Here is a 12362-nt window from a genome sequence, read left to right as displayed (position 1 = left end):
TCGAATACCCTTAAGCAGATACAGATGCGAGTTCGAAAGCGAATCTCAGTTATCCATACACCCCTAGTGATAAGTGACTATTTCAATCATTTCACTTACCCTCCATTGGCAACCCCACAAAAATTACAACGGACAATCTAATCTTACATTATTGCATTAAATGATGGATTTTTTAGGTAAAATTTCTTTTGTTTTTTCACTTGGGTAAAGTAAAATGGTGTAACCACATCAGAGTAAAATTCAAAGCAAGTTTTTTTTTTAGTAAATTAATTAAAATGATAACTAATGATATTAATTTCTATTTTTGATTAATTGAATTTTAAAAAATAAAAATTTTTCTCTCCATATTTGTAAAACTTCCAAAGTATCATTTTTGTTCCCAGTACACAAGACCATTCCAAAAGAGACGGCCAACGAGGTTAAATGCTAACAACCCTCGCCGTAAATGGTTTGTCAAATGTCTAACCAAATTTTAATGGCGGTAGTAAAAACGACCAACCACGTAAAGCATATGTTATTTCCAATTCAAGAACACACGACCATTCCACTTGATCATTACTCCTTTTTCCCACAACCATCTTTTCCTTTAAAAAGGGTCACACGGCCCAAGTATGCTGCTCAAAAATCCCAATTTTTAGACTAGGTTTTAATGCAGGTAGCCAGAAGACATTTCCAACAACATTTTATAATATTGTAAATTTATGAATATAAGGTTACCAAAAAAAAATGAATATAAGCAAGAATGCTATACATTCAGCCCATTTTCTATTACTGTGGGTTAGGCATTCTTAGGTTCTTCAGTTACAATTTGAAATTATAATGCATAACCGCATTCATGGTTCTACAGTCAGGAGAGTATCTGCTCTTAGTGATATAATCTCCTCATTTAAACATTCAAAACAACCACCCTAATATGCCTCTGATCTCCCAAATTTCGAATTTTAAGACTAAGGGTTTCAATTAACCCAAATTTGCATCAATTCATCAAATTCCTACTTTAAAATAGTAGAGTCAAATCAAGCCCCAATGCTGCCAAGCCAGAAGAAAAATGGGAACTGGACCAAAGCCATGAATAGCAAAAGATAATGATGCCTGCTTGAATCATAACTCCTCACCTCTGCAAACAGAACTCGTTTCATCGTCTTCACCAAGAAGATCCCCATGCACAAACATGTCCATGGCATCAGGAAATAATACGAGTATCCCCATACGATCCTTCCTAAAACAGCCACACACATCCCAGTAAAAGCATAACCACCATATGCCACAATGTCCAGCAAAGGTGCCTCCCCACTCCCCAGTGAATAAAGTGAGGCTTTAAGCAGCACAACTTGTAAAAACCAGCCTAGTAGTCCTTTTGTAAACAGCAGACTTAAAGCTTCAGGGCTAAACCTGACAAAAGTGAAGCACAAGAGAGGGGCAGGGGGGAAATTCCAGGGTTAATCCTTAGGCTGAAACAAACTTATAAGGCTGAAAGAAAAAAGAAAGAAAGATACATCTTAACAGTTGATTTCAAACAATGCAAGGAGAAATCATAAAGCCCTTTTCTGGTGGTCAACCAAGAGGGAGGAACAAAGTGAAATCTCATAAGGCTTGGCGAGGCTGTATTTTACCTCCCATTGAGTCCCAGTGAGAAACCAGCAAGAACCACATAGGTACCAAATGCCATTAAGGGAATGTACAAATCTGGAGCATTTATGTCATAGATTGGGGGCTTATAGGAAAGCCTCCCTCCAACTGGTTCGGTAATCCTTGTCCAGTGCCCCTGGGTTAAATGCAGATTTCAGAAACTTATGGCAGAAAGCAGCTAGGTGAACAACATTGTAATACTTTGTGATTACCCTGTGTAGGAATGGAAACAGAATGACCTTCAATTTGTTCCTCACATACTGGTCATTCACTTGGAAATAATACTGGGGATCAGAGAAATACCTGCTTATCTGCTCATAGAAGAATGTTCAGCAAGAAAGATGAAGAGAAAGTTAAAACAAGATAAATGTGGCAAACTGTATTGACTACAACGCAGAATACAGAAGTGGTTGCCAACCATTACATGCCCATTGACCAAATTAACCCGCCACTTTCAAATACCCTTCACCAAGAGACCCATTTCATGCCCAACGCTCAAATTAACTAGGCCATCTGATCAAATATCTTACATCAAGAATGCCAGAGTCACTGGACAAAAGAAAGGCCGATTGTTGGTTACCAATTTACCAGTCAGGAACAGGCATTCAAAGTCCTTTACCCCATAAAGAAAAAGCAATGGCTGCAGAGGTTCACTCCTATTTTTAGATGTTTGTATAGTCACAAAAATTCAGCAGAATAAGCCAAATGCATAAAATTTAACAAGTGGTGAACTATGAGAGTTATTCTCAAGAAAACAAATCCGTCATTTCTGTATCTTGCTCTTTTTCCTCTTACTTACAATGCTTTGTACATTTTCAGAGCTCGAACCTAGGATTTTCTCCCCATATGCACCCAACAGTCCTGAACCAGCTCCATAGAATGCATTCTCAAATGGATTGGCTTGAGGGTTTGATGGGGGCCTTGGTACCCCAGGCTGTGCTCCTATGTTATCATACATTTCTGTAATATGACACAAGAAAGGAAGAGTATGATAGTATCAGAAAAAGTTAATCATGGAAACATAAGTAGAGAACAGAGGGAAGGACATTTCCATGCAATTTAGAAAGTCAACATGTTTCCGGGCTCACAGATACAGAAGAAAGAAAGATTGCTCTGAGCAATAAAAAAGTAGAAGACTAGAAAATATCTGTGCAGGTTGCAACTCAAAAGTTAGAGAGTAAAATTTAAATATTATACCACAAGCGAAACTTCTTATGCTTGATTATTCTCAATTAAGTTTTTAAGTAGTCTTGAGTTAAAGTAGAATTTGAATTAAATTCGGCCCTAAACATGATCAGTTTAAATTTTTACAAATAGGAACCGGTCCAGTCAAAGTAGGCCTTAGTTTCTCCTTTTCCTTCCATTTAAAAATTAAGTGAGCAAAACTATATTAAGAATCAAAAATTAAATCAGATGAAGTTCTAAAACTGTGGTTTCATGGTCAAAATTCCAGACATTATTTCCTTCTTTTGTATCAAGTACAGATATTCTTACACTCAAATAATTCAATTGATCAGGTCAGAACTTTTCAAATTTAGTCAATTCTCTGGTTTTGCAAACATGCTTCTAGTCACTTCATAACCGTTCGGGTAGTTTTTGATTCATGATTTTAGTTCTCGAATTCGCTAGTTAGCAACAACGTAAGCAAGGGTGTCCTACCGACAACACACACTGCACTATGGCACCTTAAGTGCTGAATAGCAAGCCAGGTTTAGCTATGGGATCCCTGTATACAGTATGTTTTCACATAATGAACAAGTGTGTATAAAGAAGCTAGTCCAAAGCATATACAATCAGCTTAGAATCTTGGAACCCAGGAACTTTAATGGGACATAGAGCAAAATTGATATATAGAAGAAGAAGAATTAGCATAGCTTGCACATAAGACACTAGATGGAAGGGTAGGGTGGGAAAGCTAAGGAACTAAATTACTTTAAACTTTGGTATACAAGGACTTACAAATAATACAAATGGGTAGTATTGAACTCTAAAACAAAATTAAACTGACTTTAAACTTGAAGTGGTCAAGCAACCTCTAAAACAAAATTAAACCTACTAGAAAGCTATTTTGTACTTAGCCTAGATACTCAATTTTTAGAACCATTACACCTTAAACCCATGGAATCAAAAGTTCATAACCAGTACAATCCAACCCTGGGCTTATTCAGAGGGATTTAAGCCCAGATTGGGGATGGACCTGCATCACCTCAGGGCCGCCCTTTAATGCCCTGAAACATCACATCAATCTGATGGTTAGATACTCGGTAGAGGAAATCCTGATTCTGTTCCATAATCTTGAAAACAGTGCAGCCAGTGGGTTCTCTTGTTGGATTAATGCTGTATGTTCAAACCCTAGTTACGTCAATGTGCACAAAGTAGCTTCCCATAGAGATTAACCTATCCAAATCACAGATTTAATCATACCATCGGCAGGTCTACTGATTCTACTTCTTTGAGACAATTAAAGAATATCATATCCAATTCTTTTGAGAAGTTTATCAAGACCCAGTCATAACGTGAATCCAGTACCAGAGATATACTAATTGCACCTAACAGAACAGGCGTGAAGATGAGCGTGGAAAATTCCATATCAGAAGAGGGGGAGGGGGGAGTATCTGTGCTACCTTCATCCGATACCAAAACCACAAAGCAAAACCTCTGAAGATGATTTTTCAGGCCAATACTGTCTAGCACCAGATTCAACCAATGTGGCTTATCGGGCTTCCTTCACTAGCTTGGTTAGAAAAAGAAAAAAATAGAGACAATGGGAGAAAAACTAGGGTTTTCAGCACTCATCGAAATCAATTCAATGCTAAAGATCTATACCTGATTAGAAGATAGCAGACGGAAGTTTGACCAAATCGGATTTACCAAGCGACGAGGAAGCGATTCACAGATGGAAAGACAGCGAGAGAGAGAGGAACCTTCGCACTCGTCTTCCACGCGAGTTGGAGAAGACGAACATGTACTAAAAGGTCTGGTGTTCTCTTACTTGTGTATCGAAGATGGCGTTGCATTAAACAGGGTTTTAGGTCATTTCGACTAAGCCTCCATTAATCGCATATTGGCTTCTTTTTTTCCTGCTTCACGCATATCGGATTTTTGAATTTTTTTTTTTATTATTTTTTTTTATTTTAAAAGAGGGATATAGTAACAGTGACCTAGCGCCCCTCGGACTTTTTATCAAGTGCGACTTATGTAAACATTAGCCATGTGCACTCGCTGGCCTCGTCAGCAGAGCATCACCGGTGGCCTAGTATAGTCCACAAAAGCCGGTAGCACTTATGTCCAAGCCAAAGAGCACACAACCATCTAATGCAAGAAACAGATGAGTAGAGAAGATTCAAACATGGGATATAAAGTTTACCAAACCACTTGGGAGTGAGCTTGGAACCACTAGACCACCACCATCAATGGTCATATTAGATTTTTTCATGTGAGTTGTTATGGAGGATCCAGTATCCACACCGATAACCCAACTACCGCTGGTTCCGAATATGGGTATTCAATTCGGATTCTGTTGGGTCCCAAGAAGTGGAAGTTGGATTTGGATTCGAACCAAATCCTGGGGTGCTTTTAAAAATGAACATAATATCTTTTATCGGAGCATCCGATATCGGTCAGTTTTGTTCAGTTCGGATTTGATTTTAACTTCTTTCTTGTATGATTTCCATATCAGTTAATAGTTTAAATTTAATTATGGGTAAATAACTAAATATCATTTACCTCTCCCTTTTAATTGACCAAATGATGCTTGAACCTCTCTTAGTTTGATTATATTATTTATCTCATTTTTTTAGCTTGAAAATACATCTTATGCCTACTTAAGTTTTACTTTTATTCTTAAATATTTGAGTTTTTTATATGTGTGAGCCATTTTAATAGACTCTAAACTAATGTTGGGATCCTTTAATGCAATATATTATGTATATCTGGGTCTCAACTAGAATAATTGTTATCCACCATTTAATGTTTTCAAATTTTAAGTCTAGAAGGATCCAAAATATGCTTTACGTTGTTTAATAAATAAGATATGACTAAAATACCCTTTCAATAATAAGTTTTTATCAAACTTTAAGAGGGAGAAGTCACCCATCTTCTTCATTGACCTTGCTGTCTTGCTTAAGTGAAGAATGAAAACTTGGCTTCTTTTCACTTACAATAAATTCCTTTCAAGATTGAAAAGTAAAACTAGTATAGCTTTCTTACCCTTAATTGTTTAATTTCTTCCCGTGCATCTACTTTGATTTTTTACTCAATTATGGTTTCAAGAATGAGCGAGTAAGCATTCGCAAATTGAACCCAATCCCATTTTGATATTTTTAAAAGTGAAAGTCCATTCTTTTTCAAGATTCTTTCTTTTTCTTTTAATAGTTATTGCTGTTAATAATTAAATTCTCTTGCTTTTGTTTGTTCCTATTAGAAGAATCGAACATTATCTATTAAATTAGCTATTGCTTCCTTCATCATTCAAGTTCTCTGTTCAGTGGGAGATGGCAAGAGGTCAAACCCAAGTGGATAAATTAAATATTTGATTTTTTTTTCCGGTTTCAATTTAAAAAACTCAACTATTTGCTTTTTGCTCTTTTTATGATCGCAGTGATAATAAAGATAATAGACAAGCAGATAAAGAACAATGAGGATTTTGTCTAGACGATCGAGAGTCCTCAAGAAAGAGAGCATTCTGACATTTTTTTTTTTAAAAGGGTGGTTTCCAGCAGGGTAGGGTGGGGGTTCTAGTAGGATCAACGAAGAATATGGGTCATGCACTTATGTGGTTGGACCCCCAAACGGACCCCGAATTCAGTGATTTTTTGTTTGTTGGAAAGTTCTTTTGACGATCTTCGATGTGATACCTTATTTGCGTCAATCTTATTCTTCATCGTCAATCTAAGGACTTGCCAAAATCGTCTTTTAACACCATCGTGATTAATCTTCTCTCTTCTTTTAAACTCCATGAGAGTTATCAAATCATCACTAGGTTCATCCACGATCATTTGGTCCTTTTTCGAACCTTCGGGCTCGACTCGAATGGTCCATAGTTGTTGCCGATTCGAGGCCCGAGTTCGCAGTCCTTAAATCATAGACTATTAGGTTAGAAATCCAAGGGATTTCATAGTTTCGCCAGAGAGGTGGTTGAAGAATGAAGAGGTTACGAAGAAATGGAGGTTTATTGAAAGTGATTCATACACATATCCAATCTTCCAAGCAGAGCCAAGGGTTTGTTTAGGGAAGGAAATGACATTTTTACAGATGAAAAGGATGATAGCCAAAGTTATGAAGCAATATCGAGTTCTTCCAACCGAGGATGGTTTTGAGGCAGTTTACTTTGCTCACTTGACTACCAAAATGAAAGGAGGTTTTCTATGAAAATTGAGGAGAGGAGGCAATAGTGGAGATGTGTATGTCTTTTTTTTTAACTTGTTATGTGTGTTTTCCTTTTGAAGTTAGCTCCAAATGGAAAAACGTCCCAATTAAATGGAATGCCAATAAAACATTGAGTCGTGTTGGGGTAATTGTATTACAAATTCTTCAAACATACAAAAAGGAAATTGCAATACAATTGAGAGATGAAGATCTTTAGTAAATCCGAAGAGCTTGTAGTTGCAACCGGACGAATCACCGATCGATGAGGTTGAGTCACACCTTGAGTGCTGCCTTTAAGGTAATTGATGCATCCTACTCCAGGTTCTTCAACCACCACCTCCAAAATAAAGCAACCTCCAACTAGAAGGGGTAGTTCTTCTGTCCCTTCAAGGAGCCAAGCTAGAGGACAACCTTAGACAACTCGAATAATGAACTTTGTAAAACAAATAATGTGAGTGAGGGTGTCTCTTTTGCACACATTGCAAGGAAGGGTTGGGTTTATATGGCCCAAACCACACATCCTCCGGGAGAGGTGTCTCTGGTTTGTCCCTTCTTCACTATGTAAATAACCCCTTGACCTAACCTCCCCACTACTTGGGGAGTAACTCTCATATTCACTTCTTTGGATGATAGGCTTTAACTCATTCAAGACCTTAACCCCCACTCATGGTTGGCCATGAATAGTCATGAGTTGAAATGAGAATGAAGGTCAAGAGTTATAATTTGAGTAATTCCACCATTCAGTAGCCCACCTCATCACCATGATCAAGACCTTTAAGACCCATGACCAATGTCATGAAGAGCCTCATAACCAAGGTCATGAAGGGCCTCCTTTACTCATGGTGCCTCATTACCACCCTTACCTCATGGTGTCTCATTACCACCCTTACCTCAAGGGTCCCACACACAAACAAAACAATTAAATAAAAGAAATACAAAAACTATTTTTGAAACTTAATATAAAGATAATATAGATTTTAATAAAAAACCTAACAAGTCGTTTTCTATGCTACAATTATACCTATAGATTATCCATGGTCTAAATAATCATATATAATAAAGTTTATATGTTTCTAATGAGAAATTTAAGATCTTTTTCGTTACATCTTATTAAGAAATCCTTTAGATTGTATTAGGTGAATCCATCTAATCCACTATATTTTTAAATAAATTGAATGTTTGGGAAAATTAATTCTTATTATTTTTTTTTATCAGAAAAATTAATTCTTATTGTTAGATCATTAATTGTTCTTAGACTACTAATTTGGGGTAGATCAGTACAACCAATGAAAGAAACAAAGCAAGTTGCTTTGTTGTAACGATTAAATTGTTTGTAATGAGAAAAAGATGTTTCTCAATATAGAATTAGCATCCCAACTCTACCAGTACCTAGACTTATCTAGATTGAGTGATCTTTTGAACAATAAATAAATAAAAAAGATTGATTGATCTTCTTATCAAAAAAAAGAAGAAAAAATTTATGGATTGAATCTGAATGATCGGATGGCATTCATTACATGAATGCTAATATAACTACTATGTACTTCTCACGATAAAAGTATTTATGCAACAGTCACCACATCCAAAATCCGAGGCATGTCATATGTTCACAAGTATGATATAGACCAAACCTGAGGGGGTCGTGAAAATTCCCCAACTAAAAAAGAAACTAAAATAAACTCCGATTAATCATCAATGGAATTAGTTGAACTCCAATGGAAGCTTCAATTATTGATAATTTCTTTCACAAAAGAAACTTTAAGAGAGTTTTTTTTTTTTTGGTTTGCCAACCCCGGTTTTCAAGGCTTTGCCTTGACTAATCCGGTGTTCGACCCGGATTGCACACCTGGTTGTGGTGGGTGAGTCTTCCAGCGGGGATTTTTTGTATCTACAAGGTTTCAAAAACCTTGCTTAAGCGGACCAAGCTGCTTACCACTTGAACCAACCCCGTTGGTTCTTTTAGAGAGTTAATGGAACAAAAAATTATACTCCTATGGAAGCTTCAATTATTGATGGTGTCTTTAACAAAAGAAACTTAATAGACAGCTGTGGGAGCAAAAAGTTAGAGAAATAATAGGTTATTCAAAGGTCCTATTGTGTTGAAAATTCACACAATTATTGATAGTTTTTTTCACAAAAGAAACTTAAAAAGAGAGTTGTTGCAGCAAAAAGTTAGAGAAATAATAGGTTACTTCCTGTTGTGTTAAAAAACCACTCAAAAACGTTAAACTTATTCAGATCAATCCAAATTAGACTAAATCGTGACATGTATGATTAGGGATTCAAATTTGACTTTTATGACCCTAACTCACCCTAAATCAATGGACAAAATGACTAGATAATAAATAAATAAATATATAAATGAGTAGGTCTAACTGTTTTCTTTTATTTTGATGAAATATAAGTTATCTTAGGGTCTATTTAGTTGTATGAATCTAGAGATTTCAAATCTTCAGATTCACAAATGGAAAATTTATACATGTTTGATTGTGTGAATTCATGGATTCATGAAATCTAGAGATTCATCTTTTTACACTAAAAATGTGAATTTGTAGATTTATGGGTATTTGATCACCTTTACTATAGAACATTTGAACTATGACTCTATAGATATTTTTTCAAGATGAATATACAGATTTCTTTCAAAAAATTCAAGTTAGCCAAACAGTTAATTTTATGAATCATGACTCCATAATTTTGAAATTTTATAAATTTAAAATTTAAAGATTGAGAAAAAATAAATAAAAATTAAAAACAACCTCTTTGTTCAACGATGGTGTGTCAAGAAAAATAATATTTTTTCAAAAAGTTAAAGATAAAGAAATACTAGTATAAGATACTTAGAGCATCTCTAGCATTGTCTCGACATGAGAAGCAACCTTAATTGGTCACAATTTTGTTAAAAATAGTCAATTTGACTTTAACAAAGCTATTTGTGGTCCATTTTGGGTATGATTTGACTCACTAATTGCAAAATGCTCATCCATCACCTAATCAAGTAAAAGGAATTAAGATTCATATGTCGGCTGTGTTGAGATCCTTAATGACGATTGCCATGATGTGTTTGTGAAAATGTATTTGGAAGTATCTAGAAACTATTCGCTTTATAAAGATTCCCTCGCTGCAATCCCGCTAAGGTGGGTCATTAAAAATTCTATTCATTCCAGCATGTGGACAATAGGAGTGAAAGGAAGCTTCTATAATATATTTATTTTGTAATTAAAGCCATCTTGTTTCTGGAATCCATACCAAGTTCATCCCGTGGGTTCATGTACCTGTTTAGAATTGAACTTCTAGCTAAGGTGAAGAAGTCTATCAAAAACAAATCAAACTATTTAAAGGGCCTGCTTTTCCTATATATAAATTCACAAGACCACAACACAGAAGATCAGATAAAGAGGAAAGCATACAGTTTAAGACTTTGTTTTCTTATCAAACCCACCATTGATCCATCATGCTGCTCCCTGAGGTTTTGCCTTACCTTCTTGTTTTCATTCTTCCATTGTTCTTCTTGTTCAAATCTTGCTTCACTTCTGCAACCAAGAACGTATCTTCGTCACCTGCAACAGTATCATGCCATGTAATAGACTCCGCTCTGACCAAACCTGCCAACAAAGGTCGTTTACATCAATGGGTGACTGAGCTTCTTCAAAACAGTGAGACTGGAACCATTATCCTTCAACGTTCTCTTGGCCGTCGTGAACTCATAACAACTAATCCCCTTAACGTCCAGCACATCCTTAAGTCCCAATTCTCCCTCTACCCAAAAGGCAATTTCTCTCAAGAGAGCCTCTCTAGTTTTCTTGGTTCTGGCATCTTCAACATTGATGGTGAAAGCTGGAAGTTTCAGAGACAAATCTCAAGTCATGCATTCAACACCAAATCCCTCCGCAATTTCATTGACACAGTGGTGGAAGATGAGCTCTCTGACCGTCTTCTTCCTCTCTTCTACACTACTGCAGCTCAAAAATCCACTCTTGATCTACAAGACATCCTTCAAAGATTTACTTTTGATAACATATGCAAGATTGCTTTTGGTTTCGACCCTAAGTATCTTTCTCAATCATTCCCACAACCAGATACTGAGTTTGCAATTGCATTTGAAGAAGCTACACTACTAATTAAGCAGTGGACGACTTGGTTCAATCTTCAAATGGGTGTGGAAAGCGAAAAAGGCACTTGATATTGGTTCGGAGAAAAAATTGCGAATAGCAGCCTCAAAAGTTTTTGAATTTGCAGCTAGTATTGTAAGAAAAGAAACGAGGTTGGAAGAAAGTCTTCAATAGAGACAGAGGATCTTCTCTCAAAATCTTGAATTCCATTAGAAGAATTTCGTGACAGACATGGTGATTAGCTTTATCTTAGCTGGTCGCGATACTACATCGGCAGCATTGACATGTTTTTTTGGTTAATTTCAAGAATCCTCATGTAGAAAATGAGATACTGAAGGAGATACTAAGGAGAAACCAGAAGGGCTTGATCATTTCAATGAGGTGAAGGATATGGTTTACACCATGCTGCTCTCTGCGAGACCATGAGGCTTTACCCACCAGTGCCTTCTGACGGCAAGCAAGCAATGAGCGACGATGTTTGCCAGATGGGTCGTAGTGAAGAAAGGAATGCAAGTGGTATATCATCCATATGCAATGGGAAGGATGGAGTCGCTGTGCAAGATTGGGCTGAGTTTCCCCAGAGAGGTGGTTGGAGAAGGAGGAGGTTACAGGAAAGTTGAAGTTTGCTGGAAGGGATTCATTCACATATCCAATCTTCCAAGCAGGGCCAAGGGTTTGTTTAGGGAAGGAAATGGCATTTTTGCAGATGAAGAGGGTGGTGGCCGGAGTTGTGAAGCAATATCGGGTGCTGCCTGCAGAGAATGGTTTTGAGGCAGTTTACTTTGCTCACTTGACTACCAAAATGAAAGGAGGTTTTCCTGTGAAAATCGAGGAGAGGAGGCAGTAGTGGAGATGTGTGTGTCTTTTTTTATTACTTGTTATGTGTGTTTTCCTTCTTGAAGTTATCTCCACGTGAAAAAACATCCCAATTACATTGGATGATGTTGGTTTAGATGGACAAGATCATTAATAAAATTCTTAGTCGTTTTCTATATTTCAAATATATGCCTAAGTACTCAAAAAAGGGCTGATTTGAAAAATTGATATGGGAGACCATATTGATGTTTAGAAAGACCCTTGGATTCCTATACTTTAAGGATTTCAAAATAAAGCATGATGAATGTGGGATTTCAACTGTGGCAGACTTGATAGATCAACAGTCAAGAACTTGAAACAATACATAAATCATTAGATGGTTCTCAATGCAATCTTAAACATTAAGTTTGCATTGTTTCCTAATGAAGATGCACTAGT

At 36.5% G+C, this 12362-nt stretch overlaps 1 protein-coding gene and 1 pseudogene across 1 annotated transcript; one reads left to right on the top strand and one right to left on the bottom strand.

Annotated features, from left to right (window-relative positions):
- Nucleotides 1-364: 364 nt before the first annotated feature.
- LOC149027854 (uncharacterized) lies at nucleotides 365-4658 on the bottom strand. Its single transcript, XM_089166523.1, has 5 exons — nucleotides 4456-4658; nucleotides 2429-2589; nucleotides 1842-1940; nucleotides 1614-1765; nucleotides 365-1392 (listed from the first exon to the last, which is right to left on the bottom strand). Exons 2-5 carry the CDS (start codon nucleotides 2585-2587, stop codon nucleotides 1017-1019), a joined length of 786 nt encoding a protein of 261 aa, XP_089022649.1. The 5' UTR covers nucleotides 2588-2589; nucleotides 4456-4658; the 3' UTR covers nucleotides 365-1016.
- A 5702-nt stretch (nucleotides 4659-10360) lies between these two features.
- On the top strand, nucleotides 10361-12076 carry LOC149027853 (cytochrome P450 94A1 pseudogene; annotated as a pseudogene).
- Nucleotides 12077-12362: the final 286 nt, after the last annotated feature.

The sequence above is a fragment of the Hakea prostrata genome, chromosome 1 (assembly GCF_041222555.1).
Source record: "Hakea prostrata isolate BN-2017 chromosome 1, UWA_Hpros_2, whole genome shotgun sequence".
NCBI lineage: Eukaryota > Viridiplantae > Streptophyta > Magnoliopsida > Proteales > Proteaceae > Hakea > Hakea prostrata.
Note: the sequence above shows the minus strand (reverse complement) of the source record. Positions and strands in the feature narration are given on the sequence as shown.

Excerpts from the sequence above, each read along its gene's own strand:
- LOC149027854 (XM_089166523.1), bottom strand. The coding sequence starts at position 2,587 with ATGTATGATAACATAGGAGCACAGCCTGGGGTACCAAGGCCCCCATCA. Across the intron at positions 1,941-2,428 it reads CTGAAAATGTACAAAGCATT|ATAAGCAGGTATTTCTCTGA; the intron begins GTAAGTAAGAGG and ends TTCTATGAGCAG. Across the intron at positions 1,766-1,841 it reads TGTTTCCATTCCTACACAGG|GGGCACTGGACAAGGATTAC; the intron begins GTAATCACAAAG and ends CATTTAACCCAG.